The 20,131-nt window shown below is 37.5% G+C and overlaps 1 protein-coding gene across 1 annotated transcript in view; it reads right to left on the bottom strand.

The window, feature by feature from the left end:
- Window positions 1–20,131, bottom strand: part of LOC126427273 (uncharacterized) — a 66,653-nt gene that overhangs the window by 25,771 nt on the left and 20,751 nt on the right. Inside the window, exon 2 of the mRNA XM_050089542.1 lies at window positions 19,354–19,678. Coding sequence (XP_049945499.1) covers window positions 19,354–19,678 — 325 coding nt within the window. The remainder of the gene's footprint in view (window positions 1–19,353; window positions 19,679–20,131) is intronic.

The following is a 20,131-nucleotide window of genomic DNA, read 5'->3' as shown; positions in this document are numbered from 1 at the left end:
ATGATTCTTAAACCAAGTGTTAGTTATGATTATGTTGTGCTCTGTGCAAAATTCGACCAGGCGGCTTCCTCTTTCATTTCTGTCCCCCAATCCTGGGGTTAGGAGGGAGGAAATGTTAAAAGAACTAGTGAATGAAACACTGCTATCTTTTCTGCTATCCTGAAGAACGCGACGATACTGTGCGTGCATTTGTATATAATGAATGCAGTTTGCCATCGTAGGATGACAGTTAACCTGTCAAGTGGGTAGCTTGCGCGTGCACACGCGCCTCTCCCACAGTGGGTAATATACGTCACCGTGCCCGTTTCACGGTGGTGCTGGGCACTGTTCTCACATTTTCCTTCGCGTTTTCACTGTCGAATTTAAATTGATATTGGGTGGAAATGAATAAAATAAATTGCAGAAGTTAACAGAACAGTATTTTCACAATATTACACATCGTTTTCAGTGTGAAACATTTTAAAACAAGGTGCTGCAGACAAGGAAACTTCGCATTCTGCGCATCAGTATGAAGTCTCTTTACGAAGGCCTTTTCTCGTACACACCACACACGCCCTTGTTGGTCTTTTCTTCATTGTGGGTGGCAGAAGGTCCGGAAAATGCCTGGCTGTAAGGCGTGTTGCTTTTGGTGTTCGAGGTGGGCGTCCTACTGATGTCCCTCGATGTGGTGAAGATACGGTATAGTGTTCACCGAGACTAATCACGAAGCTCATTCTACTTTGTTCGCCACCGTGCTTCTTGTACAGAAGGTATGCATTGTAGCACGCAGTGTCCAAGAAGTGGCGGAAGAGCTTCTGATAGTATTTTTTCAGCCTGCTTCTGGCCATCTGGTAGCTTTGTAACTGAGAATTGCACCTATCCACGCCCCCCATATTCTTGTTGTAGTCAACGACAAATTGTGACTTTTGAGCGATTCCCTTCTTCGTGTTTACATTTACAAACGTATAGTCGTGGAAGGTGCTGACCATAACGACGTCAGCTGTCTTTCCATTTCATTACCATCTGCTTGCCTTTGTACCCTGTTATGTACTCCCCTTTCTTCAGTTTTTCCTTTTTTACAAAGTCAGGGAACCCCTTCCTGTCTCACTGCATTGTGCCGACAACATCAGTGTTGTTGCTGGTTAGTTTGTCCACCAAATCTGTACTGGTGTACGAGTTGTCGAGACAAATACAGTGGCCTTTCCCGAGTAGATCGTGTGGAAGCTCCAAAACAATTCGAGAGGTTATTTTTTCGTCTGGATAGTGGCTACCACAATTAGCGTCCTTTCCAGTGTAAACAATAAAGTCCCATACATACTGTAATGTAATTAACTGTCAGAGATAAAGTTTATCTCATGCGAAAAGTACGATGCCCACAGTAGAGAGTTAAGGTAACTTCATTATGTTACCATACAATGAGTTTAATTTATTTATTTATGAATATTTTCTTTTATGATAAATAATGGATTTGTTTGTGATGTTAAATGTTGTATATTTATATGTATTTATTTGTGTGTGTCTTTGGAGTTTATTAAGGTCAGAAGACCAAAGAATCTGGAATGCAGGAATGTCTGCAACTTCCAGGCACATGTTGGCTTGCCCGGCACTTCTTTGTCGGTATTGGCGGGCGATGGACGTGTTTACGTGACCAGTACAGTATAATGCATTTTTAGGGTATCAATGTTCGAAGTGAAAATATTGTAGTTACTAAACAAAGAGTACAAATAAATATTATTTTAGCCGAAAGTAATTCGAATCCGGTAGTGTTTATTTCAAACAAGAAGAAAACCCAGGCCATGCTTGTTAGAGTAATGTTTTGCAGACAAAACCCCTAGACAAACGAGATCTGCAGTGTGTAATCTTTCAGCAGCTACTAATAAATAAGCCTTGCTGAAATTGTGCTGGAACTACTCGTATTATTATCAATTACAAACACGTGGTGCGAATGTGGTCCTACCACAATATACCGCGTAAGATTCCACATCATTCAGTTATCAAGAAACGAGATAGGTAACAACCAGTACAATATGGTGGCGTCGTCCGGGATTATTGAAAATGTTACCGAAATAAACTACCACCGAGATTGCAAAGAAAACGACAGAATTCGTACATCCTGGATGAAAATGTTCAAGGAAGTCGTTGCTGATACCTTCAAGACAAAGGAAGTCGTATGCTGGTACCTTCAAGACATCGGAATGCAGTTACTGGAGCAATAATAACGGCGCAATAAGTCAAGAAAGAAGAAAAAAGTGTAAAGTGTTGTGCAACAAAAAAGCAATATTCATATAAGTGTAGTGTTTCAGTGTTGTGAATTCCATCACGCACCAATCAACAAAGAAGACGTTATAAGATAAGAAAACCAGGAAACTGTGAGTAAGATAGTTTAGTATCCTTTAGAAAAGATAAATTTGTCGTGTTTTGTTTATTCCTGTGTAAAAAGATGACTATTGTAAAAGAGGAAAGTATTGACGACGGTGTTGCCAACGCTAGTACAGATGTAAATTTATCATACGAAAGTGAATGCAACAATAATAGTCCGAATCCTGTAGACAAAGTTGAAACTCATACGGAAAGACAGAATGAAGTTAAAGACATGCTATCAAAAATAATGAATTATATGGATGGAAAATTTAAGGCAATTGATGACACTAACAGACAAAACAGACAGTGGTTAGGAAATATTAGACAGACTCGATGCTAATGAGATTCGTTTGGATCAAATGGAGCAAAACAACGCTGCTCAGTTAGACCAGACTCTTAAGCTCATGAGTGATAAATTTGAAAAACAGTTCAAAGAATATGAAAAGAAAAATGATGATCACTTTCAAAAAGTAGAAGCAAAAATTTCCAGTTTGAGTCGTAATATGGTTAAGATCACGGGTAAGGTCAATTATGTCAGGAGAAAAGTTAAAAATGTAGATGCAAAAGTAGAAAATCTGAAAACTGAATTTAGTACAGGTAGAGAGAAAATCCATAATGCGTTTAAAGTTGTGCATTCAGATATCAAACATGTAGAAGAAACAGTATCTGATCATATTTCTCTTGTAGACGATAAAATTGTTAAAGTAGAAAGCAAATTTGAACAAAAGATAGGAATTATTACTGAAAAAATAGAGGTAAATAATCAGATAAATAAAAATGAAGTCAAGAGTTTAGAAAGTAGTATTAATGACATCACTAAGAAACTTGAAAGTGTTAGTAGCAATATGGTCACCAATAGTTTCCCGAACAATATAGGCACTTTGTGGTACAATATTCCAGTAAACTTTTCAGATGAGAGCAGTATGCATCCGGTAGATTTCCTGCAGCATTGCAAAGATAACTTTTTTCCAAATATGAATGATAATTTGAAAATTAAATTTGTGAAAAGATTTCTAAAAGGTGAAGCATTGTCATGGACTAATCATTATTGTACGGAGGGAATGTCTTTTGCAGAGTTCGAGGAGAGGTTCTTAAGTAAATTCTGGTCAGAGACAGAACAAGCAAGAATAAAAAGCGAATTCTTGAATGGACCTGTTTATAAACGTGAATTTGGTAGCATGAAGCAATTTTGCAGAAATCAGTTAAGGAAACTCACTCACCTAAGCAAACCTTTTGATGAACTCACTCAAATTGATGCACTCAAAAGGAGGCTACCATGTGAACTACAGTGGGAGTTAGCTTATGGTCCAGATGACGCAATAGATCAGTTTTTGAAATATGTTGACAAACTAGACAGAATTATTGAGAAAACGGGTAAACCACCACACCATAGTCAAAACCATTTTCAAAAGACAGGGCATACAAATTGGGGAAACATACAACATGATAAAAAGGAAACACACAATTTTGGAAGTAGTGATTCTCATCAGAGAAATCACCAGTACAACTTCAAGGGATCACAAGGACACAATTTCCATTACAAAGGTCAGTATGGAAATAATCATAACCAATTTGGTAACAGACACTTTGGAAATAAACCAAAGGAGTGGAATAGTCCTAATGGTATGGGGAGAACTGAACAGGAGTTAAAGAACTGAATGAGGCTCCATTGGCGGTCCGCAAGGTAGGAGCTACTTATACACAAATGGAAAGGGCCAACCCAAAATGTCTAACTAAACGGAAAGATACATAATGAGTAATTATTTTAAAGAGAAGTGTTATTCCATTAATGTAGTATCTGTTACAAATAATATATGTCATACAAATAAACCAGAAACAAAAGGTAAGTTATTTAAAGACACTGATTGCTTAGAAAACTGTGAAGAATTAAACTTAGATTCATTCTATGAGTGGGCTGAGAGGAGCACCTTGCTGGAAAATAGTTGTTCAAATGACCAAAGTGTATTAGGAATTAGAGAACTTATGAAAGAGTCTGGTGGACTAGGAATGAAAAGAGCACCTAGTAAGGATGATTTAAATGTGTATCTGCATACTGAAGGTAAGAGTGCAGAGGATAAAGATGATAATTTTTGTGATGTTGATTGGGAAGAAAAGGAGATTGAGGATAGTAGTGAAGATAGATGTTTTATTGGTGTAAGTGAGGAGTTGGAAGCTTTAGGGATTACTAATATAAAAGAGGATAGTAATGAAATTAGCGAGGTACACATGAACACAGTTGACAATTTCAATGATAAGGATGCCAGAATTTCAGCCAATGAGTTATTTGATCTTAATATATGGAAGAAAAATGAGAAGGAATTGACAGCAGGTAATCTTAACAGCATTAGGGGAGTAAATGATGAAATGTCAGATAGTGAGCAATTTTTGTTTAACTTATGGATTAACAGTAGTGCCATTAAGGATGATGAAAATTTCAGAAAGGTAACACTTGATATATGTGAAACTTTGTATCCAGACTGGTGGCATAGAATTAAGTATCACATTGCACAAATGTTAAGAGAGAAATATAAAGGAGAGACACACAATAGCACAAATTAATGTAGTTGGATCAATGAAATATTCAGGAATAGTAATCAGGCCAAAGAAAATGCAATTAGGGTAATAACAGCATATAACTCTGGTAGTAATGATACAGGTAAGGATACTGGAAAGGGATATGGATTCAGTGAAATTGAAGATGACTTATTACATGAGAATATTAACAAAAAATTTGACTTTGATGTAAGCAGTCCGTTTATTGATGTGCAGATAGGATCATGGGAAGGAAAGTGTTTAGTGGACACAGGAAGTCAAGTATCTGGGATATCAGAATCATTAAGTAAAAAACTGAAAACTAATAAGGATTATGTCGAGTTACCTGTGGTAGGAATTAAAATAAGAGGTGCTACCGGGAAGCACAGTAAATCAATCAGGAGTCAGGCTTTTATTACTTTTGAAATTGAAAGAGTATCATGGTCACATGGGTGTCTCGTCATTCCTGATCTCACAGAGGATTTTATCCTAGGCATGTCTTGGATAACAAAAGTAAGTGCAGCATTTGATTGGGCAGGACAGAAATTAATGATGACTCTACCAAGTGGTGAAGTCATCACTACGAAACTTCTTCAATCAAATGTGTTTTGTATGAATAAGACTGAACAGTATTGAAGTTATAAAAGAAGGTAAGTACATTGAAAGCCATGTCACAGATTTTGATACAGACGAGATAGAGTTTGAAAAGTTGGTAAATGAAAAAGTAGCCGAGGCTAGAGAACTAACTGAGAACCAAAAACAAGATTTGAAATTATTTTTGTGGGAATATAGTGATGTATTTAGCAATATACCAGGTAAAGTAATTGGATACCAATGTACTTTACAGTTGAAGCCACATGAACCTTTCTTTACAAAACCATACAGTATTCCAATCTCGAAAAGGGTAGCAGTGGAGAAAGAATTGCAAAAGATGGAAGTGTGTGAAATCATTGAGAGGAGTATAAGCCCTTATAATAATCCCTTAGTCACTGTAAATAAACCTAATGGACAAGTCAGATTAGTACTAGATTCCAGACAGTTAAACAAATGTTTATACAGAGAAACTGACCACCCAGAGAACATCGATGAGTTGTTATATAAATTTAAAAATATCCAAATTATGTCAAGCCTTGACCTAACATCAGGTTTTCATCAAGTACCTCTTGCAATTAGTTCTAGAAAGTACACTGCTTTCTTATACAATGGGAGATGTTACCAGTATTGTGTAGTGCCTTTCGGATTAAACTCGTCAGTCGCCGAATTTATAAGGGCACTAGACTATGTTCTTGGCCAAGAAGTTGTGTCAGAATTAACAATTTATGTAGACGATATATTAGTTTCAAATCAAAGTTGGGAGGATCATTTGAAGTTATTGAAAAAGGTGTGTGAGAAACTCAGAAGAGGTGGTATGACATTAAAACTGGAAAAATGTAAATTTGGTGTGTCAGAACTCAAATTTTTAGGTCATGTCATTACTAAGGAAGGGATAAGTGCAGATCTGGAGAAAATAAAATCTATCGTAAACTTTCCATCACCTAGAAACCGGAAACAATTAAAGTCTTTCTATGGACTCTGTGGATTCTATCGAAAATATGTAAATGGACAATGCCTTAATGTAACATGTTTAAGCAACTTACTTAGAAAAAATACTCCATGGAATTGGTCTGAAGAGTGCCAGAAAGCATTCGATAAAATTAAGAATGAACTTTGTAAGAACAGTCTTTTACACAGACCCGATTTTAGTTTGCCATTTTGTCTTCACATTGACAGTAGTGATTATGGACTAGGAGCAGAACTATTTCAGGAGAAAGTTGTGAATGAAAAAAATCTTCATTGCACCATTGCATTTGCCATCAGAATGTTACTTAAACATGAGAGAACATATACTGTCACAGAAAAAGAATTACTCTCAGTACACTGGGCGTTTACAAAATTTAAAACATACCTGTTAGGACACAAGATAAAAGTCTATTCAGACCACAAAGCTTTAAGTTACTTGCAGGAGTGTAGACTATATCACAGTAGATTAACCAGGTGGGCAATGTTCATGCAACAGTTTGATTACGAAATTGTGTATATTAAGGGATCAGAAAATGCAGTAGCTGATGCTTTATCCAGGTTACCAGTAGGAGGAGATCAGGAAATGTTTGATCAAGAGGAAGAAAAGGAATTTAAAATCAGATACATGAAGGGAATCCAAGATGAAAAGCTCATAAAGACACTTTGCAATAACATCAGGAGGGGACAGAATAACGATCCTAATTGGAAATTGGTTAAGGACTGTTTAGGCAAAAGAGGGTATGATAAACTTGACAAGTACTATAAGGTCTTTAAGGGAACACTCTTTAGAAGAACAGATGTGGACTCTGACAATTGGAAGCTATGTTGGCCAGAGTGCGAGGCAGACAAATTAATAAAGTACACCCATGAGAGTTATGGTCACTGTGGAATACAGAAATGTGTAAAAAAGTTACAAGAAAATATCTACTTTTATAACATGGTAAAGAAGGCGAGGAATGAAATATCAACATATGACAAATGTCAAAGAGTAAAAGTAAGCAACAGAACATGTCAGGGAGAAATGCAGAACATCATTCCAGATAAGCCATTAGATTTAGTAGCTGTAGACTTTTATGGACCTTTACCTAAAAGCAAAGGTGGCCATTGTTTTATATTCGTCATGGTTGATGTATTTTCCAAACTAATTAAACTTTATTCTGTGCGAAAAGCTACAAGTAAAGAGATCATTACAAAAATTGAGAGAGATTACTTCGAGAGTGTAGGGAAACCTAAAGCTATACTATCGGATAATGGTTCACAATTTCTTTCAAAAAACTGGAAAGCATTCATGGAAAAAACTAACACAAAACATATCTTGATATCCGTGTACAACCCATCTTCAAACCCAGCAGAAAGGTACATGAGAGAAATAGGGAGACTTTGTAGGACGTATTGTAGTCACAAACACCCTAGTTGGTCCGACCATGTAGCTTGCAGCATAGCTCTACTGGGTTTTCACCATATGAAATTATGTTTCATCTCAGACCAGCAAATCTTATTTCTGAATTAATAGACTTTCCACAATGTAGCTTAATATCAATGAAAGAACGTGAAGAGATTGTAAAGAAAACCATGAAGAAACTAGGTGCAGCTAGGAAAAACAGACATAATAGGAAAATAAAGACTACCACATTCAGAGTAGGTGACCATGTCTTAGTGAAATCCCACGAACGATCAAAGTTACTAACAGCAGAACTCAGTAAATTCTTTGACATTTACATTGGGCCATTTGAGATTATTGAGAACCCCCATCCAAATGCGTACCGATTAGTATATCCCAAGTCAAGAAAGCTGTTTGGTCTTAGGAATGTTGTTTCTTTGAAGCCGTATATTGAGAAAAGAGCGAACTGAGCCTAAAAAACATGCCTTTATCTGGAAAGAATTTTACTGGAAGTAAAAAAAAAAAAAAAAAAAAAAAAAAAAAAAAAAAAAAAAAAATAAAAAAAAAAAAAAAACACATCTCATGCAAAACGATGTTGTATCTAGACTGATTGTCACATAATTCTATTATAAGATTAGATTTCATGATTCCTATGTGTTTTTTAAAGTAATTTTACAGTATTTAAAGAATTGCAAAATATGTAAACTTGATAAATAAGGGATTTTATTTTACTGACGCTAGGAGACAAGACATGTCACCAACCCTCACAGTTTGAGAATAGCAAATCTCATAAATTTTGAAATCTTGTTCATTCACTTAAATAGACCATAATGCTTAAAAATATTGTATAGTTAATAGAATATATTTTCTTGTATATGCAAGTGTGCTTTTGTTTTACATCATGCTCACCATGACTGTTTTTATTCAGCTCTGTTTATAACACAACACAGATAATTTGTTGGCTTATTTTGTCTCTTAATTTTGATATCACATAATTTACAAGGCTCATGAGAGAATAGTGTTGTTGAATTGAAATACTTTTGCAACCTCACTGATGATATAGGAGTTGGTACTATGTTTGTTCTAATATGAGAAAATCTTTTAACTTTAGTATTATTTTATAGTAAATTTCTGGGCAACAAATTGACATATGTATGTATGTAATCTATGTTGTGAGACAAAGGAGGAAGTCAAGGGTTGATGAAAGAATAAACAGTTTACTACAGTTGTGATAAAAAGTTGTATACAAGACAATGATGCAATTTCTGTATCGGACTGACAAGTGGACCAAGGTACACTTGTAAGTCCTGGTGGGCTATTGTAATGTAATTAACTGTCAGAGATAAAGTTTATCTCATGCGAAAAGTACGATGCCCACAGTAGAGAGTTAAGGTAACTTCATTATGTTACCATACAATGAGTTTAATTTATTTATTTATTAATATTTTCTTTTATGATAAATAATGGATTTGTTTGTGATGTTAAATGTTGTATATTTATATGTATTTATTTATGTGTGTCTTTGGAGTTTATTAAGGTCAGAAGACCAAAGAATCTGGAATGCAGGAATGTCTGCAACTTCCGGGCACATGTTGGCTTGCCCGGCACTTCTTTGTCGGTATTGGCGGGCGATGGACGTGTTTACGTGACCAGTACAGTATAATGCATTTTTAGGGTATCAATGTTAGAAGTGAAAATATTGTAGTTACTAAACAAAGAGTACGAATAAATATTATTTTAGCCGAAAGTAATTCGAATCCGGTAGTGTTTATTTCAAACAAGAAGAAAACCCAGGCCATGCTTGTTAGAGTAATGTTTTGCAGACAAAACCCCTAGACAAACGAGATCTGCAGTGTGTAATCTTTCAGCAGCTACTAATAAATAAGCCTTGCTGAAATTGTGCTGGAACTACTCGTATTATTATCAATTACAAACACGTGGTGCGAATGTGGTCCTACCACAATATACCGCGTAAGATTCCACATCATTCAGTTATCTAGAAACGAGATAGGTAACAACCAGTACAATACCCGGAACTGCTTTTACAGAGTTTGTACAATTTGATGCCAAATCTGCTACGCTTTGATGGAATATATTGCTTCCATCCGAGCCGCCCTTTCCAGAGCATCAATGATTCGCCAACGGTTAAGTTCCTTTCTGGCATGTAAACTGATCTGAATTTACGCCAGAGATGCTCCATATTGGGGTGAATTTTGAATACTTTTCTGCTGATAGTGCCTAGTGGATCATATGAGGTATTGTCAGCAAAGTGGAGGAATTTCAATAGAATATGAAACCACTTTTAACTCATCACTTTCCTGAAGAAAGGTGTGTCAACTGATTCCCTCTTTGAAAAGTACATTTTGTGGTCTGGTTTGTGAAGAATTCCTTGAACTACAAGCATTCCCATAAATGTTTTTACCTCATCGCGTGTAGTATTCTGCCAATATTGGGATGAGAAGCTATGAACTGTTCTGCATACAAGTTTGTCTGTTCAGCTATCATTGTGCACAAAGCATCATCCACAAAACACATAGAACAACTCATCACATCGTTTTGTTTTAGAGGCACAACTGCACCACTATTACCACTGAACAAATATTGAATACAAACTGAACTAGCACGCACAAATTCACTACGTACTGTCTGCTGCAATAGTGTCTCGTCGTCAGATATTTCTGAATTGAAGCACTTTCACTAGAATCTGATAAACGACTTCTTTCCACCATTGCAAAAGATCACTCACTAACACTGCGGTAAACACAGGCAAAAAAGGCACGCTTTTGCGGCTGCTTCACAGGACGCATTTTCTCGACGAGCGCTCGGGTGGACAATGTTATAACTAGCCTAGAACACGCTGCGTTGCATGACAAGAGCTGCCATCTAGTGGACGAAGCTCAACTAATACCACGGTGTCAACAGCAGGCCAATAACTCCTCATGCCCACTAGCTACTAGCCACAGAACGCAGTGGACCGATGTATCTGTCGAACCCACTGTGCAATAGCAGAGTACGGACAGATATAGCCATCATGCCCACTTAAAAGGTTAAAAATGGGGAGAGCACGTCTCCGCGCACGAATTACAATGCGACATGCCTCAGTCCACCGAGGCACTGGGACACGGAGCAGTAAAGAAAAAGTGTGAGGAATGGAACATTCTGCAGTGGTAAGGATAACGTTTGCACAGTATTCTACCTGGTCATCACAACTGGAGAAATGTGGTTTGTCGAATGTCGCCAGCAAGGAATAAAGTCTCCAGTTGGCCTCAGAAAGCTGCCATTTGGGTGTGCGCGTAGGTGGGGTAGGAGTCAGCAAATGGGTAGCACACGAGAAATGTGTTGTTTGAGTACCTGTCAGAGCGAATGGACCACTCGTGATGACGGGCAAGCTGGGTCGTGCAGGAGGAGAGATCCAAATGGGAATAGGTGTGCGTGGAGGCTGAAAGGAGTGTGGGAGCTCCTAGCATTTTTTCCTCTCTAATCTTGCTACAGCTTTACACGCCGTGCTTTCCTTTGTGCAACAGAATCTATTACCCCATCAAAGTTCGTCAAACGCTTTGCTACATGAAAAATCAAAATATCGTCGTCTAATACTGCGTAACCTGTTAACACAATAGTACCCGAGACTGGTGTGGTTTCTCGATCTGATTACATCTCTTTTGTCACAGTCTGCTACGTAAAACAAAATAGGCCTTTCTAACACTGCAGAAATTGTAACACACACCAAACAAACAAGACTGTTTTGGCACAAATGGTAATTTTTATAACACGGCAGAATATAATTCACGAAGACCGACATAAAATACGCAGAATATAATTCACGAAGACCGACATAAAATGCCTATTATGCCTACGACAAGCAAAAAATAGTTTCGTATTTCATTTATACGCTCCAGTTTCTCGAGCGCGAGATCGGAAAGTAGTAATAAGAGATTTTTATACGAATTTGGAATTGCCATATTCTTTCCTAATTTGTGTGGTGTCCCCGTTTCTTCTCCTCCCTCATTCTAACAAACAATCTTGTCATCACTAATTCTGGAACTATTCCTGTCATTGTCAAAACTTATTCGCCGGTGAACTTCACTAAGCCTACCAGAATCACCAGTTTAGTTATCCCCGATTATTCTTGGGTTAGGTGTCATTACGTGTTCGTACCACGCGTTTTCCGTGCAAACCTCGACATATCGCCTGAGACCGCAAGGCTACCCCACGCGGCGTACGATTCAGTCAGAAATCAACTTACAGAGTATTCAAAAACCGACAGGGATGCGCATCAAAATCAAACGAGTAAATCGATAGACCAACGTGCGCTGGATGCTAGGCGCTTTGTGAAACAAGTTGTTCTCCTCCACAATATGAATTTGGCGTCCCCCACCCCCTCCCTCCCACAGAGCTGGACCCGCTGCGCGTGCGTGAATCTGGCAGGTTGGGCGCGGCAGTAAAATTTTTGCCAGTAGCATCTAGCTGGTCGCTGCAACTGCTTACACAGCTGACAGCCACATTTCTGTAGCCAGAAACGGGAGAAGGTGCTACTCGTACGCCACTCAACTGCAGGTGCGCACGGAGCCCACTCTTAACTGCTAAAACGAATCTAATGTAAACAGTCGTGACGTCACCTCGTCGGAGGCAATTTGTTATGAAGCATTGCATAGACTTCCTAAAGCCTTTGACACATTTTGCTGTTGGCAAACGCTCATATGAGCACTGTGTTTTGTTGTATATGGCACGTTTCCTTTGCAATTTATGTTTTATTTCCCTTTTTTTCTCATTCACGTTTACTGTTGCAGTATTGTTCTGCAGTAGCGGGATACAGCAATATCCTTAGTTAGAGTATCGATTCATACCAGCAAAAAATTACAAAAATTTAACTGAAAACTGAAAGAACAAAAAATTCCCGGGTTTTTCCCAGATGAAAAATTTCCCGGGTTTAGCCCGGATCTCCCGGGTCGTATACACCCTGCTACATGTGAACCCCACCAGTCAACCCAGGGTTTGGAATTACACATTATGTGATCACCTGTTACGTGTCAGACTTCAGGATTGTACAGGGAGGAGGAAGAAAAAGCGGAGCCTCAAACACTGAAGCGGAGGAAGGATAGAAGGTGAACGAAGAAAGGAAAAGGGAATGAAAAACAGTTGTGAGACTGCGCTTATGTCAGGTACGGACAATGAGGAACATTCCCGTAAACACCCCAGACATGTTCCCCAAAGGAGGGGACAAGGAACAACAAGAGGACAGACATGCAGAATGGAAGGGAAAAGATGCTGCAAAGGCTGGGGCCCACTGGTAACCAAGCACGAACCCGCTAAAGAGTGGCGAGCTCCACGAGGTGTAACGTAACGGACTACTGAAACTACCGATACCACCAGCTGGCGAGGTGTGTGGTGCTGTCAATCAACTTGAAGGAGCAAGTGAACTTTAATTATGTAAACATAAAGTGAAATAATATTTTGTTACAAAACTGTTGTTGTTTTTTTGGGGGGGGAAGGAGACCAGACAGCGAGGTCATCGGTCTTATCGGATTAGGGAAGGATGGGGAAGGAAGTCAGCCGTGCCCTTTTAGAGGAACCATTACAGCATTTACCTGGAGTGATTTAGGGAAATCACAGAAAACCTAAATCAGGATGGCCGGACATGGGATTGAACCGTCGTCTTCCCGAATGCGAGTCCAGTGAAAAAACTGTTAATATGAGGACAATAATAAGGTATATTGCCACAGAACTATATTATAAACTCTTAATTTTTCATACTATGTTTTTCATATATGTATACGTGCAATGTGTAAAATATCGATATACAACCGAGGCTGGCAGTACTGCACAGTTTGTAAGCTCTGAACGGGAGCCGGTGGTTGACAGGTGTAGAGACAATGGGTAGTTGGTGTCGAGACGTCTTTTAATACGCTTGCTTTGAGAATGTCAAGGATAGAGGGAACGAAATGATGTATTGGAAAAGCTGTTACACTGAAAATTATTGAATATTGTCACGATCAGCATTTATAAAATAAAAGTTGGAAGTTTAACTATGTGCCAGTTCTTACGCAGCAGAATACACACCCAGGACCTCAAATTGATTTAACAAACAGCGGATGGCGAGATTCATCACTGGACGACGACGTGCAACACCGACCAATAAAGGTAAGAAAGTTATATTACTCTAAATTCAAATTGTGATGATGGTCTTCAACCCTGTATGTACTCTGTTAGAGTGAACACCTTGACGGGGACTTGTGGTTGACTAGGCACACCAGGGAGACCACAAAGGTTTAAAATTATAATTTGTAGCTTAATATACTACTACTGATAATAATTAATATTTGTCCCCCAGAGAAAGAGGTGCATTACAAAGGGAATTTATGGATCGTGCGAGACGTGTGAGACTTACATTAGTAAAATATCGATGGAAGGAAGCCTCAATGTTGTATCAAACTATTACTTAACAGAAGTGTTAGAGAGGTGCTACTTACAAGGAGATAGGAAAGTAGAACTTTATGCTAACCTGATTTTTGCTTCCACTAACTGTAACACCTCTGCCACAACCTGTGGGCAGCTAGCCACCCCGTCTCACCAGTCTTTCATCCTCCACGCATCCAGAGAGTCCCGCGAGATCAGATCAGATTACATTAATTGTTCATTCTGTAGACCCATAAAAGAGGCAATCCTCCTGGGTGTGGAACATGTCAGATAAACACGTTACAAAAATGTAATTAGAAAAACTTGAGTTTCATTAATTTTAATGATCCTCAGTCAATAAACAGTAAAGTTATGTACATGAATTAAATTTAAACTTCTCATATTTGCAGGTTTAATACGTACATCTGCTTTCATTAAATCCATCATTCAGACATTTGCTAGTTTGTTGGCCATTACAACCAAGTACTGTCAAAAATTTAAATAAATTATTCATTTCAGTGATCCTCAGTTAAGAACAGTCAGATTATGTACAAGATTTAAAATTAAACTTCCACTATTTACAGACTTAAATACTTACATCTGCTTTCCATACATCCATCATTCACACAGTAGATAGTTACTTGGCTACTACAAACAAGTATTGTCCAAAATTAAAGTATAATAGATTTTCATTAAAATGGTCTACTGCACTTGTTGAGAAACTTGTGGATAGATGAGGAGGAGTTGGCCACCAAAAGTTCTTTTAAATTATGTTTACGTGGTGCCTTGTCTGAAACTAAACTCTTTATGGTTGCTGGTAACTTACTGAAAATATGCATTGCTGAATACTGGACTGCTTTCTGGGCAAGAATAAGTGATTTTAAATCTTTGTGTATATTGTTCTTATTCCTAGTATTTATGCTGTGAACTGAGCAGTTGGTTGGAAAAAGTGATGTATTATTTACAACAAACTTAATTAAGGTATAAATATACTGGGAAGCTGTGGTTAATATGCCTAATTCTTTGAATAGGTTTCAACATGATGCTCTTGTATTTACACAACTAATTACTCTTATTATACACTCCTGTACTCTAAAAAATTTTTTCTCTGTTTGTGGAGTTACCCCAGAATATGATACCATATGACATAATGGAGCGAAAATAAGCAAAATATGCCAATTTTTTATATTTATAACTCTTATGTCTGACATCATTCACATTGCAAACACAGACTTGTTTAGGCGCTTTAGCAGTTCGTTAGTATGTTGCTCCCAACTGAATTTATTATCGAGTTGTAATCCCAAGAATTTCACACTCTCAACTTCTATTTCCATGTCGTCATATTTTACACACACCAGAAGGAAATCTCTTGGAAGTTCTTAACTGGATATAGGGGGTCTTTTCGAAGTTTAATGACAGTGAACTGGCTATGAACCACTTATTAACGTCAGTAAAATTTTGATTAGCTGCCCTTTCAAAATTTATATTTGATTTACTATTTATTGCAATGTTTGTATCATCTGCAAATAAGACAAACTTGGCATCTGGTAATGTAACAGATGACAGGTCATTGATATACACAAGAACAGTAGTGGACCTAGTATGGAACCTTGCAGAACACCACATGTAATTTCTTACCAGTCAGATGATGTCTGATTGCCTACTGCTGAAGTAATGACGCCCTTTGTTTTCTATTAGTAAGATATGACTGAAACCACTTTGCAGCACTACCAGTGACGCCATAATATTTTAATTTACTTAAAAGAATGCTGCGATTCACACAGTCAAATGCCTTTGACAGGTCACAGAATATGCCAGTTGCCTCTAATTTGTTGTCCAATGAACTAAGGACATTTTTGTTGTAAGTGTAAATAGCTTTCTCAATATCAGAACCCTTAAGAAACCCAAACTGTGACTGACAGTGTGTTATTTTCGCTAAGGTGCTTAAGTAGACACTTTAACATAACCTTTTCAAAGTCTTTTGAAAAATCTGGCAAAAGTGAGATCAGTCAGTCATTTGACGGCATTTCTTTGTCCACTTTCTTGTAGAGAGGTATAACTTCAGCATATTTAAGCCATTCTGGAATGTTCCTGTGATAAGTGATTGATTACACAAATAACTTAAGATATGACTAAGCTCACATGAATGCACTTATTAACTTTGTTAATACGTTATCATAACCACTAGAATGCTCTGATTTCAAAGACTTTATGATGGATTCTATTTCTTTGGGTGAAGTAAGTGTCAATTCCATTTTACTGAGATTGCTTGTGTGCACTGGTCTCGTATTCCTTTGCATTATTTACTGAACCTGACAACCCCATGCTATCAGTAACAGAGACAAAATACTTGTTTAGATGGTTTGCAACACAACATGCGTTTGTTACCAGAGTTTCATTTGTTTTTAGGGCTATTTGTTCCTCCTCATTTCTGGTTCTACCTGTCTCTGACTTAAATATATCCCATATTGTTTTTATTTTATTGCTGGATATATTTATCTTCTTCTCATAATGCAGGTGTTTAGATTTCGGGATAACCTTCAGTATTTTGCAGTAATTTTTGTAATAAGCTATAATGCTAGTATCAAAGATGTCCCTACGTATCAGAGTTTGCTTTTTGTCTCTCATGATATCTTTATCCTTGTGTGATCCACGGTAGACTTCTCCTTAATTTGAGTTACCTTCAGGAGAAAATTTTCAAATAAGGTGCTAACTTTATTAATGAATGTTTTGTATTTTCCATTTGTGTCTTGGATGCTGTAAAAATCCATCAAATTAATTTCTTTGATCAATCTCTTAAATTTCTCAGTTTTTGACTGTTTTATTGGCCTTCTGTACTCAGTTCTGATAGATGTTTTACCCTGACAATTTTCAAAATTTAATGTTACATGTAGTATGTCATGGTCAGATATCCCATTTACTACAGGTTTTGTAATGTGGCTTAGTTGGCTAGAATTGTCTATAAATATATTATCAATGGCAGTCTTAGAACATTTGTATACCCTAGTTGGGAAATTTACAGTAGAAATTAAAATGAATTACAATGTAACTGATTTCGGTAACTGTTCACTGACAGTGTTTTTCAGAACACCTATATTAAAATCACCAGCAACCACAAGTTCTTTGCTTTTCAATTTTAGATGAGATAATAAATCTTTAAGACCATCTATAAACAGGTTGAATTCCATGAAGGTACTCTGTATATGGCTACTATTATAAAGAACATATTATGATATTCTATCTCTGTTGCACATGCTTCTAAGTGCTGCTCTAAGCAAAATTTATTAACATCAATATTCTTAAATTTAAAACTTTTTAACAAATGTGGCAACTCCCCCTTTCTCCAACTTTTGTCTACAGATGTAGGAGGCTAACTTAAATTCTGTAAGGTTTAACATATCTATACCAGTGGTCACACGATGTTCAGAGAGGCAGATTATATCAACAAGGCAATAGGCACTTTCCTAAATATGAGTAAAGCCTTTGATACTGTGAATCATACCGTTCTTCTGTGTAAACTAGAAGAATATGGGTTGAGAGGACTAGCCTTGAAACTACTTACCTCCTATATGAAAGACAGGCAACAGTGTGTAAAGCTAACTTATCAAAATAATGATCAGCTCCCAACAACCAAATCAAACTTCAGGACACTTCACTTCAATGTGGCGTGCCTCGAGGAAGCATACGAGGGCCTTTTCTGGTCCTCGTATATGTAAATAACTTATTTGAACCCCAAAATTGCACGGTTGTAAGCTATGCCGATGCCGTATCCTTCATCAGCTGGGGCAGTGATATGCAGTCTGCAGCTAACAATAGCGAGATCAGTTTCAATACTCTGTCCGCACACCTTACAGCAAAAGAGCTTCTTGTAAATAAAGACAAAACAGTAATAATGAAGTTCATCCACAGTTATAATGCTGCCATAACTGATAATGTATTTACATCCCCACTGGGTCTTGCATATGCAAATTCACATAAATTTTTGGGCATCATTGTTGATGAACACTTATCATGGAAAGACCATGTAGATAATATTTGCAAAAAAATCAGTAGAAACATATCTACTGAAACTGGTCTCAGCCTTCTTGGACCATGATACCTTAAGGCAAATATATTTTGGGTTAATTCATCCGCACCTTCAGTATGGTATTGAGATATGGGGTGGGGCATCAGCAGTCCATATAGATAGACTTTTTAGATTACAAAAAAGGAAGTAAGAATGGTAGCCAAGGTAAAGAAGAGAGAGCCTTGTAGAGACATCTTTAGAAAATATAAAATTCTTACGGTGTACTATATGTATATACTGCAGACAGTCATGTTCGTGAAACAAAATCCCGAATTTAATATGAGAAACAGTAATGTACACAACTATGATACACAGGAAAGGGAAAATTTTCATAGAATTGTGACCAAAAAAAGGGCAACTGACCACAGCCCACACAGAATGGGAGCAATTTTCTACAATGTACTACCCTGTGAACTCAAGAAAGTAAATCTAAATATGCTAAAGAGTAGACTGAAGCAATTATTAATAGAGAAGTGTTGTTACTCGATAGAGGACTAAGTTGTAGTGCCATCTTGGAAAACAGTGTATATGGAAAATGTATCCGATCTATCAGTAGTATAAAAGAATGTGATTATACACTGTATTATGTGTACTGTACTATTATAAATATAAGCTAAATTGTGTTACACTATAGAAGAATCTACTTGTCACGCCCTTTTGAAAAATAATGTGTACAGACATGTGTCTGATCCATATGTTGTTATGAAAGAATGTAAATATTTTACTGTATATGTGTAATGTAATCTAAATTTTCTTGACAATGTCCGAAAACTGTTATATGGACAGAAAACAAATAAATAAATAAAAAACTGGGTTTGATGACTAATTCATCAATGCACATAAGTAGTTCATTAATTTTACTTATAAGCCCTCAAATATTATGATGCACTAAAGGTAGTTGGCATTTCATATTTACCGAGACGAAATCGGGTGGAAATAAAATTTCTGCCAATCGCTGTAAATTTTTAACCTACAGCTGTGTTCACTGATCCAATGTGCCAAGATTATGCTGTTTGATTTCTTTATCAAACTGAAGGTTTGTTTCAATCTTAACTCCTCCAGTGTCAGTTCCTGTACCAACCTGTCTTTACGAGGCTCCTTTAGGAGATGGGGGTCATATTTGTCCGCAGCTGCCAATAGTTGTACCACAGACACGTAACGGACAAGGTGGTTCACAGCGGTGGTCTCTATGTCCAGTATGTGGACACAGTCACTGGCAGTTTCTGCTGTGTCATGCCACACCAGCACAGCTGTGACAACAGGGTTTCTGGCAGCCAGTATTACACCGTGTGCCTCTATTTTACCGCCTCCGGTACACAGCACTAACATCGGCACCTGTGCCCCACGCGAGGAGCTCCGACACCGCACCGATCGAGTTCCCTTTCCTCTCTGCCACACACTGGCACCTGAAATTAGAAGGGGGAAAAAGAAAAACACACATTAAAAGCTGGCCAACTTCCGATACAGTCACTTCACACTACTCGGTACAGCCACCGACTTTATTTACGATGATTACACTTCAATTTTACCTGCACCACATATGATATTCTTCGTACGAGTAAAATTAAAGTCACAAAGCTAATTACACAGGTCCTGACGATTCTGGAGCTAGATGACAATCCACTGTGAAGTCCACTGTCACCACAAATTTAAAAATCCTCCAGTTGTACAAGAAAGGTAAATGTACATCCCATATTCAACATTTATAACTCTCCGGCTTAAGGCACAAGCAGTTCAGAACGTTATTAAACAAGAAATGGAAACAGCAAAGCAAATAAAACTGACACAAAGAAAATAGCTCGGCCAAAAACAGTGAAAATTCAAACGACTGGCCAAAAAAGACACGATTACTTCAACAT

Source organism: Schistocerca serialis, chromosome 11, assembly GCF_023864345.2.
Source record: "Schistocerca serialis cubense isolate TAMUIC-IGC-003099 chromosome 11, iqSchSeri2.2, whole genome shotgun sequence".
NCBI classification, from domain to species: Eukaryota; Metazoa; Arthropoda; class Insecta; order Orthoptera; family Acrididae; genus Schistocerca; species Schistocerca serialis.
Note: the sequence above shows the minus strand (reverse complement) of the source record. Positions and strands in the feature narration are given on the sequence as shown.